Source organism: Leucopleurus acutus (assembly GCF_964270905.1).
Source record: "Leucopleurus acutus genome assembly, chromosome: 13".
NCBI lineage: Eukaryota > Metazoa > Chordata > Mammalia > Artiodactyla > Delphinidae > Leucopleurus > Leucopleurus acutus.
The window spans coordinates 61,325,585-61,345,588 of record NC_139155.1 but is presented as its reverse complement, the minus strand read 5'-3'; the positions used below and the strand labels follow the sequence as shown (position 1 = coordinate 61,345,588).

Here is a 20,004-nt window from a genome sequence, read left to right as displayed (position 1 = left end):
GAATCTCGGGGCTCCTGTGTTTTGGAAAGGACTGACCCCCGCCCACAACCCCCGGGGAAAATTTTGTAGTTAGCACAGCTTGATGTCATTAAATACATATGGACAAGATAAGTCAGTGGTTTAGATAGACTCTTAGTGTGTGGACTGAATTCCCTACAAAATACCTTTGAGGTGGTTTAACTGCAATCCAGCTGCAGTGAGAAGCATCAGAGTCTTCTGAAGCAACAGAATTGTTTCCCACGACAGTTGTTACTTAAGAAAAGAAGAAACATACAGGAAAAGTGTTAAAGGACCCAGTTACCTGGATAGATACAGACTGTTTCTGTCCCTGCGTCAGTAACAAATATCTTTGAGCACAATCTCTACTTTTAATCAAACCTGTTAACTGCATACAGACCTATTCTGACTGATGCTTTGACCCAAGGTTAAAAACTCTATCCGCGGGCTTCCCTGGTGGCGCAGTGGTTGAGAATCTGCCTGCCAATGCAGGGGACAGGGGTTCGAGTGCTGGTCTGGAAAGATCCCACATGCCGCGGAGCAACTAGGCCCGTGAGCCACAACTACTGAGCCTGCGCGTCTGGAGCCTGTGCTCCGCAACAAGAGAGGCCGCGATAGTGAAAGGCCCGCGCACCGTGATGAAGAGTGGCCCCCTCTCGCCACAACTAGAGAAAGCCCTCACACAGAAACGAAGACCCAACACAGCCATAAATAAATAAATTAATTAATAAACTCCTACCCCCAACATCTTCAAAAAAAAAACCAAAAACATTAAGTCCCTGGAATTTATTAAAAAGAACTCTATCCGCGTTTGGTTTTGGTGCTTCCGCAGCAGGTGTGGAAAGGTCCGCCCACGGCTTCCTAGCCTGCGGTCCCCACGACGCCCCTGTCACTCCATGTTGGGGACGAGGGCAAAACCAGGGCTGCCTTTGGTAAAATACCACACACAGCACCGCGGCTGAGGGCACGGTGTCCCTTTAAATCGTGTTCTCTTCTTCCTCCTAGATAATATCATCAAGAGGATATTTAATATTCTGAAGTTCACCTGGGTCCTGTTTCTGGCGACCGTGGACAGTTTCACAACGTGGTTGAACTCCATCTCCAGGGAGCACATCGACATCTCCACCGTCCTGAGGATCGAGAGGTGCATGCTGACCAGAGAGATTAAAAAGGTAGCACTACTGGCACGGTTCTGAAAGTCAGTATACAGAGCCCCAAGTAGGATCAGGCAAAACCCGTTCTCTCTAGACAGTCTTTACAGAACCCCTTTGCTTTTTTGTATATTTAAGTCTGTTCCACGCTCAGAATGAAAATAATCAGACGCCACACACACACTCACACAGTCCCGGGATCTCGGCCAGTGGGTCCTTTCTGTCCCCTCCCATCACCACCGTTCGCAGCTGCACAGGCTCTGTCGTGTCTCATAAAGGGGCATGTTGTATAGTCTGGCAAGTTTGATGTGAAACTTCTCATAGGGAAAATTAGGATCTATGCAGAGCCACAAAATACAGCCACAGATGGTTTACAGATTACATTTGAAAATAATAGTTCATTGCTGGAAAAGTTACTCTGACTTAGCAAAATTATCTACCTATAAGAAGGGGTTTCTTTTTCAATATTTTAATTTTAGTTTTGGAGATGTAAGTGACATATAACATATTAATTTCAGGTTTACAACATAATAATTTGGTATTTGTATATATTGTGAAATGATCACCACAGAAAGTCTAGTTAGCATCCATCACCACACCTTGTTATAAAGTTTTTTCTTGTGATGAGGACTTTGAAGATCTGTTCTCTTAGTAACTTTCCAATATGCAATACAGTATTGTTAACTATAGTCCCCATGCTGTACATTGCATCCCCAGGATTTATTTATTTTATAACAGAAAGTTTGTACATTTGACCATCTTCACCCATAAATGAGAACGGGTTTCTGTTCAGCATGACCCAGTCACATCGGGCACCATTAATTCAATGAGTTAATGTCGATCCCCAGCTTGACTAGCTTGGCTTTTCATCCTATTCAAGGTGTGCATGATGGTGGAGGGTTGTCCGTATTGAGCAGTGCCAGGCAGCTGCCCAGGCCAGTGCTTCGTGAGGACCGTGACAATGTCTCCTTCTCTGCAGGGCAACGTCCCGACCCGGGAGAGCATCCACATGTACTATCAGAACCACATCATGAACCTTTCCAGAGAGTCGGGACTGGACACCATCGATGACCGTCCTGGCGCCACCGCAGGTATACAGACAGCCCATAGGATGGACAGCTTAGATTCCCACGACAGCATCTCCAGGTACGTCACGTGCTCCACGATGGTGTTGCTTTTGACAAAGGTAACAGAGGTGAGAAATGATGGGTGAGGTGCAGATTAATCAGAATCATGCAGGGTGCCCAGCCATTCCGGGCTGTCTCTGTGGCCACAGCCAAGCAGAGCATTGCCTGTCCCTGGACTGGGCAGATAGAAGCAGGAATCAATAATAATTATTAGCAGGAGCTGTATGATTCACAGCCACAGGACTGGGATTTCCAAGCTGGAGTCAAGTCAGATGGACAAGCCTTCCACATCACAAAACGATGAATTGTATCAAGAGCTGCCTCTTTAATGCCTTTAAAATGCTGCTCCAGAAAGAATCTTCTGTTCTAGAATCTTCTACTATCTGTTGCCATCCTTGATCTTTTTCCTTTCAGAAACGTTACTTTATGGTTCGTAATTTTAGAAATTTGAGAAGTGGTTCTGTCTGCCCCCATCTTCCGCATTGTGTGGTCACAGCCCTACTTCACACAGGCACCTGCGCTGACCCTTCACCTGGGGCTGCACTAAACACTGTGCATGGGTTTCTTCACTTTATCCTTAAAAGACCCTTCGAGATGTACTGTTATCATCCCCATTTGACAGAGACATGAGCCTCTTCTGAAATTTCATGAGGCTATAGACTATTTCCCAAAGGGGGAAACCACACATAATTACAAATTTTTTATGTAGAACTTCAGGGGTTTCACGGGCCTCCAGAATATTATATGTGAGCCTGGCTTAAGAATAGTGGTTCCAGAACCAAACTCTGAACCAAATGAATCAAAGCGAAAATTAGAAAGTGAACTGAAAATCAGCTGTTCATAAAATAAACATACATGATTCCTTATTCCTGAACGTTACTTATTAGTAACTTTCAGCTGTGTAACCACTGAGACTATGGTCAATGAAGAAAGTAACTAAGTACTGTAAATCACAACTTTAGGAGGTTGAAGAAGAAAAAGAAAATAAAGACTGGCCAAAATAAAATCAAGTAACTGCCTTTAAATCTGATCCAAGATGACAAACATAAAGCTACACCCATAGTCAAAAACTGTGAGGCCGGAGATTTTTAAATCCATCGACTGCTTTTTAACAGAGACTGTCAGAGTATCCCAAACATTTTTAAATGGTCAATCCGTCAATACATTTACTAGGAGAAAGCCAATACCTTCAAAATTACTTTTTAATGTTCTTTGACTCTTTATTTGTAACCTAAAGAAAAGGGAGACACAGTAGGTTCATTATGTCATTAGTAACTGAGTGAACATATCTGCCCTTTCCTTAAAGGCTGAGCAGAGCTTCCAGTTTCTTTGTTGAGGAAACTTGCAAATCACGTGTCTGCATTAGAGTCCACAGGAAGCCTTGCCGATTGCTGGGGAGGCAGTGACCTTCTCTGGGAGGGACTCCCAGCACGGACGCTTGCTCTCCGACACCTGTGCCCTGCGGCAGGGGAGTGTCAACCCCGGCGGGGACATGGGGACACACGCGCCCCATGGGGCCCGGCCCCTTTCCGAGGACCCAGCCTGCGTGGAGCCCTCCTACTCACTCCATCTCAGCCACTTTTCCCTCTGGCAGACAGTAGAGGGGGTCAGGGTGGGAACCTAACGAAGGAGTTTGTATTCCCTTTGACTTATTGGAATCGTCCCGATTTCCTTCAAATCCAGTTGGAAAAGAGCGCTTTTTAAAAAAATGGTTGTTTTATGAAATCGGATATCCTCTACGTTCCCAGAAAATAAATTAGTTTAAGTTCCTTCAGGAAACGGTGACATTCTAAGGAACATTCCTAGATATGACCAGAGTGGTTATCATTTGAAGTGTGTGCTGTGTGCCCCTGGGGTATCTCGATGAAGACATCGTCCGATTACATTTGTCCTCTGTTATTGTGAAGCTTCTCCTCTTCCCTTTCACTTTTAAAACTGTCCTGGCTTGGGTGACAAATTGGTCCACTGCAAATAACCCAATAGTCTGGGGTTGTGTGGGGTCCAAAAGTGGGCTGATGTGACAGTACAACTCACGTAAGAATTAACAAGGTTAATAGGACTTTGGGGTCAGAGCAGTGATACCCGTGCAGAAAATCGAGCAGGTGAGGGCGCACAGCATCTTTCTGCTGCAGACTCCCAAAAGGCCATGGGCTCCACCTCTGAAAATAGGAAATGACACAGAAGCTCACAGATCCAGTTCCATCATCTCATAAATGATGAAACCGACCCCGAAGAGGGGAAGCGCTTTATCTAAAACCCAGCAGGCAGCCGGTGTCGGTCGGCGTGGAGACCCAGGCCCAGGCCCACTGTGCTCGTCCACTGCGTTCCTAGTTCATCTCCCCGTCATCTCCTCTTTTTGTCCAGGACGGGTTGACATCTAAAGAAGTCAATGTCATTTTTTAAAATCCTTATTAGAGACTGTTTGGTCGCCTGCGTGTTCCCCCCCTCATTGCCCAGCCCCCGTGTTGGCCATATGGCTGTAACGTGCAGTCAGGGTGGCCCATCCAGAGCACTTGGGGCTTGGTGGGGGAGCTGTAACTCCAGGAACCTGAAACCCTTTGATGGTTCCAAGAGAACCTCGAATTCCCTACTCCCACAGGGGACCCCAGAGGTAGCTCCACTGTCCTGAATGGCTTCCGTTTCTGCCCCATGGTCACCGACTGTGGGCGTCTGACTGTGCAGCCCGCACACAGCAGGTCCCCTAGTGCAGCCACATGTGACGTTTATTCAGGAAATCAGCCGTCCAGTATCACAAGGGTCAGCCGGGTCACTCCTACTCAAGCTGAAGGTTAGTGCCCCAGGAGCCTCTGTGTCAGGCACTTTGGGGGGTGTGTCCCTCTCTGGGGTTAAACTCTGCATATGAACTGCAGTCACACCTCTGTCTGAGCTCTGTTGGCTGCATCTCCAGTACTGTGATCACCCAGTAGCAGCTCAGCCCTAACTCTGCCGCCCTTCCTCCCTGATTGTCAGGTGACAGGAGCTGAGGATTTCAGCCAATGGGCTCTCGCCCTCATGACATCCGCCAACACCTAAAACGTGATCTGAAGAAACCCATTCATTAGGCTCAATGAACAGTTAACAGACAAAATGGCCCTGCCACTGCTGGATTTCCTTTGTTGTTGCCTTTTACCATTTTGTTTCATTTTTTTGATGTTGGTTTATATCCAGTTGCATATCAAACCAGCATCTCTTCTCCAAGCCATGTAGTTTGGTTCAACTGACTATCACTCAGAAAATGGGTTGGAAAATTCAGTTTGTTGTGGTCAGTCCTGAGCTTCCCTCTTTCCCTTTGGAGACTGTGTTTAAAACAAAAAATGACATTTTTATATAAAATTTACATGAGCAGATATTTCTGTGTAACCAGTTCGGCTACAAAATGCTCTCAATGAACTCAGAATTGGGTGGGGGGGCTGTGAATAAAACATGTTTCCTTTCATCAAAAAAAACTCAGTTGTAAAACTATGAATTCTGCTCTGTGAGAGAAAGGTCGGGACTTGTCTTTATTCTAGTTCCCTGTCCCACCCAGAGAGTGACATTTCCTCGTGTATCAGCTGTTATATTCTTTTCAGCCCAGTACTGCTGTGTTTTATCTTCCCTTTTCTGTCCCGGAGGCCCCGCTGCGATGGTCGCTGTCCGTGGTGCTGGAGTGGCGCGTGGTTTGCTGCATGGCGGTGTCTGGGTCGCTGACCGTGTGTGACTCATGTTCCAGTGCTGTTTTAACACTGTGTCTCTGTGACTGTTTGCGCTGCTAGCTGCTACACGGAAGCAACCATGCTGTTCTCAAGGCAGTCCACCCTTGATGATTTAGATGGACCAGAAACTGTTCCTAAAACAAGTGAGCGCGCTCGGCCCGGGCTCCGTAAAATGCTCAGCATGGATGTGTCCTCTTCGTCAGCTGAGAGCGCCAGCTTAGCCTCCAGGTGCTCACACGTGCATGCCTTGTCCGTAACCGTGTCGCCTCCCCCCTGGGTCATTGCACAAATGAGTTCTTGTGACCTGTGTGTTTTTGTTAATTTTTATTTTAAGAATGTGCATGACTAACCAAAGCATAACCACTGCCCTTCCTGGGATACAACTGGTCGTTCCCAGGACAGCATTCTATTAAACTAACTGCTCTTTGGTTTTTGTCTGTTAGGAGTTTCTTAAAAATCCTACTATAAACATTGTCCTTCATTTTGTAAGTATTTCACACTTTTTATTTCCAAAGGAACAAGCATGTTTCCTCCTTGGTTGAGGGCTCAGGTAGGTGGTCCTCACAGGGAGAAATGGGTCAGGAAGGGCAGGAAACTTTTTCTCACGATTTCATCCAAAGATCCATGAAGTAGGGGGAAAAAAAATCCCCAAATCCCGTATGTAGTCACATTTGGTTGATACAGGATGAATCTGTCCACGTTTTATATGCATAATTAACATAAAAGTCAGGATATATTTTACCATTGGTTTTTTAGAAAGAATATTATTGTGCAGTAGAATAGATCACCTTTGTAGACCTTAACTTGTTTGGTTTGGAAACGATTACTTTGGGCTTAAGTTTTCTCATTAAATCCTATGATAAAACAACAATCATTTAGAAATGAAATTACTTGCGTAAAAGCCAAAAGCTTTTTCGAATTGCCTTTGAAAAGTCAGCAGGAGCACAGAAGCACGAGCGGCACTGTGCTTATCCCGACACCAAACAACCTACCCAGATAACCCAATCCAAAACTAATGGCAGCGTTGGCAAATCAGGGGGGTGTTAAGTCCTTGTTGCCGGCAGCTCTGTATCTCAGTTCAGAGCTGCAGGAGGCTGGTGCCTGGTGTTTCTGGGAATGCCATGGCCATTTGAGATGTCTTCTGGCTGGCACACGCTATGCCATTCCACTCTGTTGATTCCTGAATGTACCAGGATTTGCTGAATCCCTTTGGGGCCAGACCTCACTTAAAACCACAGAGAGCATGCCTGTGGTCGTTTACGGTCCCACTGGAAGTTAGACCTGGTGTGGGGCTGGCTCCAGGGGTCTGAAAACTCAAGGGGGTGATCAGTCAGTTTCACGGCCATGTCTAATCAAGGTAAGTCTTAGCCAAAGGCTGGCTGGCTTGGTGTTCCGACAGCCTTCTAACTGATGTGCACGCTTAGAACCAAAGCCCTGGGGACGCTGAAGACCCCTGAGTTAGGATCAAGAGCTCATACAAATGTGGTTCTTCAGTCTCAGGGCTCAGCCAGTCGCATTCATTCATTCATTCATATGTGTGCTCCAGTGTCCGTGACAAGAAGAATGGGTACAGTCTGCGCATTTGAGCATCTCAGTGTTTATGTCCCCAGCTGCGCACACGTGCCGTTCAGATAGCAGCACCTTCTCAGAGTCTAACAGATTATCGCTCTACACCCAGCAGGCTCTGCATCTCTAGATGACTTTGCCCCCTCCCCTTCAGGGCTGGGTGTGTCGAGGTAGACAGCATAGAAAGCACGCTTTGAATTGCACGGCTCTCTGCTGTATTTCATTTCCAGCTTTTCCTGCACGGACCTGGCAGGGAAAGTTAGAAGGACAGGAGGGATGCAAAAGAGAAGAAAAGGAAGCAAAAGTAGAGTGAAGATAATGGCAGAGGAGCTCATGAAAAAGGAAGCTGGAAGGGGAGCTGGTAGCGGAAAGTCGTTGGGAGGAGAGAGAGCAGGAGGGCAGCCTGAGCTGGGGACTCAGCCCTGGGGAGAGACCCTCAGGGCAGAGAGTGGTAGGTGGGGCTTCCACATGCCAGGCGGTGGGGAGCCAGGGACGGGGAGGTGGTGAGCATTCAGTCAGATGTAAGAGGCACCAGTGAGAAAAGGCAAAGGATGGAAACACAGGGAGAAGCAAGCATGCAGGAAGTGCGCCGTGTGTTATAAAGCATGCCATTGTCTTGCCAACGGTCCACCATTCCTGTCCTCCCCTTATGGATCTGGGTTCCACTGAGAGTAGAGTGTATCTTGGCTAAGACCTGCGGACCCAGCCAGCTGAGGCTTCTCGTTTCCGTGAGCACCTTTCTTTAAAATCCATACACCGGGAGGTGAGCTGTGCTCACTGTGTCTTGATTGGAAATAAACACCAGGCCCCTTGGCTGGGAAGCTTGATGGGATTGAAAACCTCTGCTCAGGAGGCTTTAGCACCCTGGGAGCCGCAGCCCAGCCCACCATCTCTGCGGACCAGACAGATTATCCAGACGGAGCGAAGCCGATGGAGCACGGGGGAGCGAGGGGGCGTTTCCCCCCACGTGCCTGGCTGCGTGGCTGTGGGTGCCCTCGGGAGGGCGGGGAGTGGGATGCTGAGACCAGGCGGTGCCCGTCCCTGTGTCCCGACAGTGAGCCCACGCAGTGCACGATGCTGTACTCGCGCCAGGGGACCACAGAGACCATAGAGGAGGTGGAGGCCGAGCAGGATGAGGAGGTGCCTGAGGACACCCAGTCCCCGCAGGACCCCATGCAGGATGGCGAAGTGGAGGCCCCGCCGTCCTACAGCAAGGCCGTCAGCTTGGAGCGCCTGTCTTTTGACTCCCGGGACGACTCGGGGGGCCAGACGCACATGGCGGTCAGCCCCGACAACAGCCGCTCAGACCGCCTGGAGGCCAGCATCCTGCCACCCCTGACCCATGAGCTGACGGCCAGCGAGCTACTGCTGAACAAGTAAGAGCCTCGGCCACAGCGAAGGCCACAGCCGGGAGTGTCCCTTAGTGCCCGCTGGGCTGCTGGGCGCAGAGACCCACGTGCAAAACGTCCACTCGGACGTTTGGAGGCAACGTGCTGCTTTCAGTACTTCCTGCACCGCAAGTAGGAGCCAGCTTGGTGCTTCTACCACTGAATCGTACAACCAGCAAAGCGTCTGTAACAGACATGAGTGTCACGTCTCTCTTTTATTTATTTATTTATTTATTTATTTTTGGCTGCATTGGGTCTTCATTGCTCCATGTGGGCTTTCTCTAGCTGCGGCGAGTGGGGGCCACTCTTCTTTGCGGTGCACGGGCTTCTCATTATGGTGGCTTCTCTTGTTGCAGAGCACAGGCTCTAGGCGTGTGGGCTTCAGTAGTTGTGGCTCACGAGCTTTGTTGCTCCGCGGCACGTGGGATCTTCCCGAACCAGGGCTCGGACCCGTGTCCCCTGCATTGGCAGGCGGATTCTTAACCGCTGCGCCACCAGAGAAGCGTCTCATATCTCTTTCTGTAGCACAATATGAGGTTGACGCCACAAGACACCTGGGGACCCGGGAAGCAGGGAGGGACACCAGGGTCACACCAAGAGGAAATCAGTCATCTGGGGGAATTAAGACCCACATAGTGTCATGCTGCTTATTCTAACAGGATGTTCCATGACGATGAGCTGGAAGAGTCGGAGAAGTTCTACGTTGGGCAGCCCCGCTTCCTGCTGCTGTTCTACGCCATGTACAACACGCTGGTGGCCCGCTCGGAGATGGTGTGCTACTTCGTCATCATCCTCAACCACATGGTCTCTGCCTCCGTGATCACACTCGTGCTGCCCATCCTGATCTTCCTCTGGGCCATGCTGTCCGTCCCCCGGCCCAGCAGACGCTTCTGGATGATGGCCATCGTCTACACAGAGGTAGGCCTCGGGCGGAACTGGCCTGCCCGTCACAGGGCGTCACTCTGGGTGGGCCTGCCCGGCTCCAGACAATTTCACAGGAACAGTCAGTGAAACTGATATTCTTAGGTGGACACATGATTATAACCAACAGTTGCCTGGTGCCAGTAATTATATTTATCTTTTCACATTTCACACCTCACACCGCATAGGGGCTAATATCATTCTATCTAACAGATAAGGAAATAGCCTTAGTGAGATTAAATAATTGCCCCGAAGTTACCCAACTAGCGAGTGGTGGGGGAGGCCTTTGAGGTCTGGTGTCTGCCCTGTGGTTTCAGCCACCAGGACGGTAAGTGAAAGTCAGACACAAGCACGGCCCAGGGGCCGGTGCACAGTCAGTGAGTGGACATTGGATCAGACAGTACAGTGAGCACCTTGAACAGTTTGACGCAGCATGCGTTTCTCCCATTTTTAAACCTAAAGCCAATTTCCACACATCAAAACACAAAGTCACATACCCACCTCCTTAAAAGTCTGAATAACAGAAAAGGAGAATTGCCACCCTGTTTTCATCACCCGTGAGGGGACAAGAGGCACTCTGCCCCAATATATGAACCTGCTTTTCTGCCCTGCCCTGTTGTGTACGTAGCAGTTCACAAATTCCCATGGCAACCATAAAACTGGGAGTAGAAGGGAGGCTCTTACGGACTTTGCTCCTCGGGCCATCACGGTTCTTTGTCATCGTAGATTTGTGAAGAAGCCCCATTTTCTTACCTGGCGCAGAAGGAAAGTTTTCACTAACGGTGGAGCTGTAATTGCTTCTTCAAGGATAGTACTCATCATGGGGTAGAGTTAGAGTCCAGAAATTTGATAGGTTTACAAGTAATTCAACAGCAAAATTAAAACAAAGTTATGTATTAAATCATCTCCAAAGTATTCATTTTAAAGTATTGCTATCATGCATCTTATTTCCATAATAAAAATAAAAGATGTGAAGCCAAATACATACGCATGACTTTAATTAGTCTGTCTAAATAATGGCTCTTAAATATTACTTCCATTGCATAACTTGGTGATCGGGGCATAAGTGACTCCCTGTTTGGGGCCTGGAGATTCTCCCCAGAGCCTCTGCAGGAGGAGCTTCTTACCTGGCTTGAGGTAAGGGCAGGTTCTAGGAATGTGGAGAAGGGAGAAAGAGCCGCTGGTGCACAGCTTTCGTCTTGAAATGAGATCTTCCCGATTCAAAGTGGGGCTCTCCATTTTCTCTGTCACACTGAGGCGTTGTTGACGTTAATTCCCTCCACAACCCAGACTTTGGGCCACAGCTGGGGGCTATGCTGGGCAAGAGGAAACAACAGAAAGTTTTAAAAAATGGTCGTTCCTGTTTCTCAGTGGTCGCAGGTTCCTGTAGCGAACTGATGAGTGTAAACGGAGAATTGCCTACAGTTCAAAACCACACGGCATGGGTGGGCACTGGTGCAGAGCGCGGCAGGCGTGTGGCCTCTTGTAGCCGGGGTGGGGGGACTCGTCAGCACAAGGGGGTACGTGGGAAGGAGAGAAGTTCGGCAAAGGACGAAAGCAAAGTGAGTCCAGTCCTTGCGAAGAAACGAAGGCGTAAGACAGCCCGGCGAGTGCAGGACGGACGGGCCATGATGGCTCTGCAAGGAGGCTGGAGGGGAGGGCAGCAGAGGTGCCCAGGAATGCCTGTCCACAGGGTGTGAGCTCAGCACTCGGTCCCCTGGATTGAAGGAGTTGAATGGGACATGACTCCGTCAAGTGTGTGTTTTAGCAAGTTTTCATAAAGTGGAGGCTTGGAAAACAGCTGGGGTGAGAAATATCACGGTCCGGACCAATGTCACCGCAGGGGGGCTGAGAGGAGGGGGCGGAGGAGCAGGTTCAGGAAGGGACACTGGGTGGGGTGCAAGGGGGGTGTGGCTGGACTCTGGCTTCTGTGTGGCTACCCAGCGTGCTGGGTGCAAGCACCAGGGTAAGGGACGCAGGGCTGCTCTTCACAGAGGCTCGACTTTGGGAAGAAGTGTGAGAGGAGGAGGGCTGAAGGGGGACTCTAGGTCAATGGAGGACTTGTAAAACTATTTTTATTGATGGATTATGTGTAATGAATTAACCCTTGATGACGCAGACGTTGGACGATGTTTCAGTGTCCATCTCTGCAAACATCTCCACGTTTGCACCGTGAGCTAGTTACCAGCACAGTTGGCAAGATTTTGTTTCATTCACTTTTATTTCTTGAGCACTTCCAATGAGCAATAAAATGGTGAGAAGAGAGAGATGAGAATAAAGTAATATCGTGTACAGCGAGCCTGTGTGGTTTGCTCCTAAAGATTACAAATTAAAGCAATACCCTAAAGTATAAAGATAAAGATCTTCCTGTTCTTGTTGGTTCTAATTACCATAGTTAATAGCTGAATACTTGTGTAAATATCTAATTGAAACAGTAGAAATTAGCCAATTCCTCAACAGTAGCAGAAGTCATTTAAGCCGAGTCAGAAGTAACATAAATGGCCCTGATGTATCCGTAGTCAAAGGCCCTGGAGGTGGGCTTCCCTGGTGGCGCAGTGGTTGAGAGTCCGCCTGCCGTTGCAGGGGACACGGGTTCGTGCCCCGATCTGGGAAGATCCCACATACCGTGGAGCGGCTGGGCCCGTGAGCCATGGCCGCTGAGCCTGTGCTCCGCAACGGGAGAAGCCACAGCAGTGAGAGGCCCACGTACCGCAAAAAAAAAAAGGCCCTGGAGGTGAGATTCTGCGCTTGTCCTAAAGTCAGGGTCTGAGAATGAGAATTTGTTATTCCACATGGTGTGTGCATTCCCAGCAACAAAACTGAGACTTTTTCCCCTTAATTTTTTTGTGTCACTGTTTCTCCTATAGAACTATTCTTAAAAGGACTCGTTTTTTAAAAATTTCTATCATCTGTGTGCAGGTGGCAATTGTGGTCAAGTATTTCTTCCAGTTTGGGTTCTTTCCCTGGAACAAGAATGTGGAGTTGAACAAAGACAAGCCTTACCACCCACCCAATATCATCGGGGTGGAGAAGAAGGAGGGCTACGTTCTCTACGACCTCATCCAGCTGCTGGCCCTCTTCTTCCACCGGTCCATCCTGAAGGTACTGCCCGTTCGCAGCCCCTGAAAGATTCCCGAGAACCCGAGCATTGCGATCGCATGGGGCCGGGGGTCCATGGGGTGGGGTCTGTGTGTGTGCTCTTTTTTTCCTTGTTAACAGACAGTTGTGTTCATTTCATTCATTTTCTCCAACACTGTGTGCTCAATAATGGAGTTTGTAATAAATCAAGGGGAAATTTTCCCATTTCTACCCTGGGTTGAACACAGCCTAATTAACCCAACACCCGAACGGTGAGCAGTTCTTACCTCCTGATCCACGGCAGATCATCAGAGAGCCGCAGTTTGGGGTCTCCTCTCCATCCTGACCTCGGCCCACCCCCTCCTAGTAGCATTGCTTTTCTTGTAGTTTCTTGTCGTGAAACCACTGGCTTTAGTGAGAGACCATCTACGTGATGCGCCCGGGAAGCCCAGGGCTGTGCTCCCAGAGAGCACAGGCTGAGAAAGCCATTCCCTCGTTGCTCTGGGAAGACCTGTCTACAGAGTGGCCTTCTCGGGATCAGTAACTCCTGTCATCCCGCTGAGCGTCTGTGGGGCTTTGTCTTCTCACACACTGTGAATTATAAGCTAAACTTGTAATATGCCACTCAACTCTAAAAATTAGATATTGATGTGCCTGTGGTCACAGTCTTACTTTCCTTCTCTTATTTTAACCTTGTCTCCTATAACGTATTTTAAATTCATTTTATCAAGTAGTATCTTTATTCGTTCCTTTTGAGAACAAGCTTGGCCTCAGTTAATGCATACACACACATACATGCACACATACATGTAACAGTATGTTCAACTTCTGTCCTATTCAGTGGGCTGTTTCAAACAGGCTTTCATTGGTGTACCATGACCAAGACCTTTACTCTGCCTTCTGTCACCTTGCAAACTGCAAGTCCCTAACCCTTCACTTGGCGGGGGGTGGCTTACCTGAGTCGTTGGGGTGTGGTGAGTTTGCAAAGGTATTTATCCACAGGCACCCATTAGCCAAAATAAAATTTGCTTAATTTTTCCAGTTCTTCTGATGGATATGGTAATTACCTGAATGTAGCCAATTTACTAATTCTTGACGAACATATTAATAGATGTTTAACCTTATCTTTTTAGTTCTAGAAATTAAAGTTTTAAATTTCAGCATTTAGTATAATTTTGGCCGCTTCTAGTTTCTCTTGCAAATTCTGAATCCTTTTGTGTGTCATTTTAAGAAAATTATAAAACTTTAGATATTTTTATTACTTTTTCATCAACATTCAAACGGTTTAACAGCTATGATTTTATATTTAAAGCACACAATAAAGGAAATTTTGGTGTTTCATATTGGTACACTTACTCTGATTTCTTCTTTGAAAATGTCTTATATACAGTGAATATATTTGAGGTACTGTAATGCTGAAATTTTGGCTAATGGTATGAAAAATGCTTTTTGTAATGATAAATCCTTTCATAAAAAGACAAAGCTATCCTACAGCTTTTGAAAAAATAATTTTTTTCAACCTTTTAACAATGCTGCTTTGAAATCCAAACAATTAAAAACTGTGCAAATTTCAAAAGTGGTTAAAATTATCCTATTTATATGAATCACTATAATTTTATAAATAATTGGAAGAATTAACAAACCTAAATAAATACGCTACTGAGAAAGCAGTGAAAGAATCCAAATACGTTAATAAAATGTTAACAAAAGACAAAGCCACTTTCAAAATGATTTGAAAGAAATCAGTATAAACTGAAAAATCCCATTACGAGCATCTAAAATGTCTGTTATAAGAATACATTCATTGGGCTTCCCTGGTGGCGCAGTGGTTGAGCGTCCGCCTGCCAATGCAGGGGACACGGGTTCGTGCCCCGGTCTGGGAAGATCCCACATGCCGTGGAGTGGCTGGGCCCGTGAGCCATGGCCGCTGAGCCTGCGCGTCCGGATCCTGTGCTCCGCAGCGGGAGAGGCCACAACAGGGAGAGGCCCGCGTACAGCAAAAAAAAAAAAAAAAAAAAAAGAATACATTCATTGAATGTGTTTAAGAAATAATATATCTATACATAAATATTTAAGAATAATCTGTAAATTACGTGACTCTGTCTTTGGATGAATGGATCGTTCTCCGAGTTGGTTTGGCAAATGGGCCTGGAGCTCTTATTCTCTACAGAGTCAGATGGAGGACTGGACGGGGTCCTGGGGATAAATGCTAGCCTGGCAGCCAGGGCGCTCAGGGGGCGGACAGCTCACTGGGCAGCTTCGTCCAAGGTCAACACCAGGGCGACTTGTGGTCCACGTAGCATCTCATTCCAGGAAAGTCCTGCTTCCTCAGCCCTCTCTTCTGCAATCCTCCCTCCTGTCCTTACCGGCCCCCTTTATCCCACTTCCTTGAAGCAAAAACCAGGCTCTGCAGGATGCCTCACAGACTCTCACACGTGGGCCGGCATTGTTGGAGTAGAGTATTTGCAGGTCTGTTCCTGGGTCAGCCGTGGTGATCCCAGGTGATCCCAGGATTCAGGTCTTGTGGTGCAGGCTGGGGGAGGAGCAGCACCGTAATTCCAGTACAGATATTTGGTGAGCACGGGGCGGGGATCAGTTCACCCATGGTCACTTCAGCTCGGTACTGCCGGTGCACGCTGTCAGCACAGCAATGTGTGCTGGAAAGCTCTTCCGCTCAGGGAACCAGCTGCGTTGATTCTGTTTGACCTCCACCCCATCATCTGTCTGCATCTCCACTGAAGAGCCAAATGCTATGGTCTATGCCCACCGCCTCCACTCTGCTGGGACCGTTGGAAAATTATAGATGATACTCTTTCTTAGAATCCTTTGCACTGCTTTGGGTTTCTAATCTTTTTTTAAATTTCAGTTTTATTGACGTATAATTGATGTATAATTGACAAAGTTTTATTGACGTATAATTGACGAATGAAATTGTAAGGTATTCAAGGTGTACGTGTAGTGATTCGATAAACGTATACATGGAGCAAAGGCTCTCTCCCTCTGGTTAATTTAGTGCATCCAACACCTCCTCACCTGCCTCTCTGTCTTTGTTTGGTGACAGCATTTAAGTTGCACTCTTCTAGCCAGTTTCCGCTGTACAACAGTGTTGTCAGCGACAGCCGCCCTGTTTTACATTTATCCTGAGGGACGCTCTGGTGGCTGGGATGTCATAGGGCAGAATCCCAGCCCCCTCCCCGGAACGGCGGGCTGAGCTGTCCCTTCCTTGCCTTCTCAGTGCCACGGCCTGTGGGACGAAGATGACATCGCAGACAGTGGCTCTGACGAGGTGGGCTCGGACGACGCGCTGTCCCTCAGCCACGGTAGGAGGGGTTCCTCCGACTCCCTGAAGTCCATCAACCTGGCCGCGTCCGTGGAGTCGGTGCACGTGACCTTCCCCGAGCAGCCGGCCGCCATCAGGAGGAAGCGCTCCAGCAGCGGCTCCCAGACGTCCCAGGACTCCAGCTTTTCCTCCAATAGGTCCAAGAGAGGTATCTGTCACACAGTGTCCCCAGGCTGAACCATTTCCCTGGTTCCAGTGGGTCCGGGGCAGGGGAGTTTGTTGGGTGCTGTCGAGGAGACAGATATTGTGATGTGAAAAGAATGTACTTTGCAACCAGACAGACGGAGTTCCGAGTCCGGGCTGAGCTGTGTGTGTGGCCCGGGGCGATCACATCACTGTCCAGGGTGTCTGTCTGAGTCGTCCCCGGGACGAGGATTTCAGGTCGCGGAGAAAAGTGGCCAGCACGCCGCCTCGTACCTAGTGGGTGTTGGATACAGGGTAGTTATAAATCATATCCAGAGGTTCTGCTGAGTATAAATCACGATTTATTTTGAAAATTTTAATCAATGGGAACTTTTGGCCAAAACTTCTTAGTTATTTCCTAAGCTAGTTATTAATTTCTTACTCAACGGCCAGTAGTAGGAAAGTACATATGCGTTCCAGTTGCCCCTCTTGGGGTAAGTGGGCTTTTGTGTTGGTAGTGCTTCTGTCTGAAGCCTTCCAGACACTCTGTATTCATCAGCAGAAGACATTTTTCAGGCAAGCACTGGCAGGTCATCTCCTATTTGTTTTACAGTTAGAGACATTTGGACCTGAAAAAAGGTATGGGTCCTGGACCCAATCTGGAAAACCCGCAACAAAAACCTGGGACCCCACTGAGCACGATAAAAACTGTTCTCCGGTCTACTTCCTCCTGGGACAGAGGTCCCACCGCGGCCCAGGAAAGAGCCAGCAGTGGGTGTGAAAACCCACGGATGCCTTTGGCTGTGGAAGCAGAGTTGAGGCTGCAGATTCCAAGTTCTCCGCCTCTGTTCTTACGGGCATCTGTGTGTCTCACCTTCTAAACAGCTTCAGACCATCCTCTGTCCTGGGGGCGGCGGGGCTTCTGCAATATTTACGTCGACAAACCTGCAACTCACGGTGCATCTCGGTTTCTTTTTACTTTCAGGCAGCACAAGCACCCGAAACAGCAGCCAGAAGGGAAGCAGTGTTGTGAGCGGCAAGCAAAAAAGCAGACGGGAACGTTATGTGGAGAAGCTTCGAGAACACTTAATCAAAGCAAAAGCGTTTACCATAAAGAAGTGAGTGCGTGAGAACGCCTTGGGGCTGGGGAGCTGGTGCCACTTACTCCATATCAGCCAGAGGTGACGAGTGAAGTGACTTGTCCCACCACAAACATCATCTGCTTCAGGCAGAACGAAATAGCCCATCGTGATACTGCTTTTAAAAATCACTTTCCAATAAGGATGATTTATTTTTACATCTACTGCATTTCTAAACACACTTTTTCTATTTGAACACGGGCTCACCGTGTGTATTTCCAGGCATATGAAAGAGTCCAACCAGACAGAGGGAATGAAGTCAAAGCTGGAAGGTTCTTAGAGATACACTTGCCCCATAGAGGGAAACTGAGGTGCACGCGGGAAGTGGTTTGTCTGTCCCGCCGCCCAAGTTCACCAGCCGAGTTCACAGGCCCCTCCCCCAGGTGACAGGGTGCAGAGACAGGAGTGGAAACGGGGGAGGTGCAACAGGGCTGGCCCTGAGTCTGGGCTCTGAGACCGAGGGCGCTGCTCACCTGAAGGTGGCCTTGAACTGAAGGTGGAACCCAGAGCACAGTGAAGATAGGGGGACAGGGGCTGGGCAGACAAGCCAGGGCCAGGGCACAGGGCCATGAAGGATGGAGCGAGGTGAGCTCCAAAGCCCAGGGCGCTGCCCGGGAGCCGGGGGACAGAAACGGGAGGAGCAGGGGCTGCGTGGCATTTCCTGGGTCTCAGGCAGGACCACAGGCCCCGTTTGCTCTCACCGCAGCCCAGGCCTCCCGCCTGGGTAGCAGGATCAGGGCCTCACAGGTGGAGAGTAATCGAATCGGGGGATAAACCGGCCCCTCACATCCGGGGCTACCGCTCCATTATGCTTCAAGGAGAGAAGAGGTCTGTGGTCCCGTCGGCCATGAACTAGTGCACAGTCTCTGTTGGGGCAGGAGCCCCCCTTCCCCCAGCAGGCTGTCCTGAGGTCGGGGGCAGGGGCTGAGAGCTGGTGGGAGGAGGGAAGCAGAGGATGGAACGCTCTGATCACTGTATCCAGTGGCTCCTGCATCCCCTCTCCGGGTGTCTGTCTGGCAGGACCCTGCAGCTCTACGTGCCCATCAGACAGTTCTTCTACAACCTCATCCACCCCGACTACAGCGCCGTGACCGACGTGTACGTGCTCATGTTCCTGGCAGACACCGTCGACTTCGTCATCATCGTCTTCGGCTTCTGGGCCTTTGGGGTAGGTCGGGGACCAAGGCCACTGCATGCCAGGGACTAGCGCTGCTGTCCCGTGGGTGCCACCGGGCCTGAACCTGTGGTCTCCCCCCCAGAAACATTCAGCCGCGGCCGACATCACCTCCTCGCTGTCGGAGGACCAGGTCCCGGGGCCCTTCTTGGTGATGGTCCTCATTCAGTTCGGCACCATGGTGGTGGACCGGGCACTGTACCTCAGGAAGACGGTGCTGGGGAAGGTCATCTTCCAGGTCATCCTGGTGTTTGGGATTCACTTCTGGATGTTCTTCATCTTGCCTGGTGTGACTGAGAGGTAAGGCCTTCGGAAGCTAGAGCCGTGCGGGCCGCTTTCACGCAGACATTTTCATAAGGATCAGCCCATAGGGGAAGGGAAAGTTAGGGGGTTTAATCAATACTAAACTCAGTGTGAAGCCAGGGTGTGAGCTGATTCCTCAGAAACGTTATCACTGCGTTTTATACGCATTCGCAGACCTAGTGCTCTCAGATAGGGAGGGGACGGGCTGAGCGGTCAGCGCACACCTGGGGTCCTCGTGCTGTGACCTGAGCAGTTAGAGAGACGGACTGGAGTGCGGTGTGAAGAGCGTAAGGGGATGAGAGGACGCAAAAGTGTGTCACATGAGAAGTGGATGAAAAGAACGGAGTCTGTTCAACTGGTAGAAAAAGGGGGTGCAGGTGACGAGGGGTCTGCCTCCCTGGGTCCTTCTGAGGGGTAAACACAGCAGCCCCCGTGCCGCTGCTGCTGCAGTTAATACAGCTATTGCTGTGAAGGTGCCTTGGAGGCCGAGGACTTGGGTAGGGAAGGGCTGGCGCTGTCCCAGGAGGGGGCTGGAGGCCGTCTGTCCCTTGAGCCCCCAGCTCTGGCCATGCTGACCCTCCTCGGTACCTCCTGATAGCCTCTCCCCTCCCCTGGCAGGGCTCCCCTCCCCAAGGTCAGATCTCAGACCAGAGGGCAGCCTCCACCCAGAACAGTGCTGGGGCCAAGTTGGTGCTTCACGCATGAGCAGATGAATGAGTCAGTCCAGGGAGACCCCTATCAACAGGAAATGCAGGCAGACCTTGGGGATACGGCGGGTTCGGTTCTGACCACCACAACAAATCGGGTGGCAGGAATTTTCTGGTTTCCCGGTGCCTATAAAAGTTATGTTTACACCAAACTGTAGTCTATTAAGTGTGCAATAGCATTATGTATTAAAAACACAATGTTTATACCTTAATCTAAAAATACTTTATTGCTAAAAAATGCTACCCATCACCTGGGCGTTCAGTGAGTTATAGTAGTAACATCAAAGATCACTGACCA

General features: G+C 49.2%; 1 protein-coding gene across 4 annotated transcripts in view; it reads left to right on the top strand.

Moving 5' to 3' along the window:
* The window catches only part of PIEZO2 (piezo type mechanosensitive ion channel component 2), a gene marked incomplete at its 5' end in the record, with an annotated part of 335,237 nt that overhangs the window by 297,909 nt on the left and 17,324 nt on the right, over positions 1-20,004 (top strand). For 2 of the 4 annotated variants that reach the window (XM_082853232.1, XM_082853231.1), the window contains 10 exons: positions 1,003-1,169; positions 2,128-2,294; positions 6,028-6,195; positions 8,589-8,909; positions 9,581-9,839; positions 12,762-12,944; positions 16,156-16,408; positions 17,369-17,501; positions 18,543-18,690; positions 18,782-18,996. In XM_082853232.1, the coding sequence (XP_082709358.1) occupies positions 1,003-1,169; positions 2,128-2,294; positions 6,028-6,195; positions 8,589-8,909; positions 9,581-9,839; positions 12,762-12,944; positions 16,156-16,408; positions 17,369-17,501; positions 18,543-18,690; positions 18,782-18,996 (2,014 nt within the window). The remainder of the gene's footprint in view (positions 1-1,002; positions 1,170-2,127; positions 2,295-6,027; positions 6,196-8,588; positions 8,910-9,580; positions 9,840-12,761; positions 12,945-16,155; positions 16,409-17,368; positions 17,502-18,542; positions 18,691-18,781; positions 18,997-20,004) is intronic. The other 2 variants (XM_082853234.1, XM_082853233.1) reach the window with 1 other exon arrangement.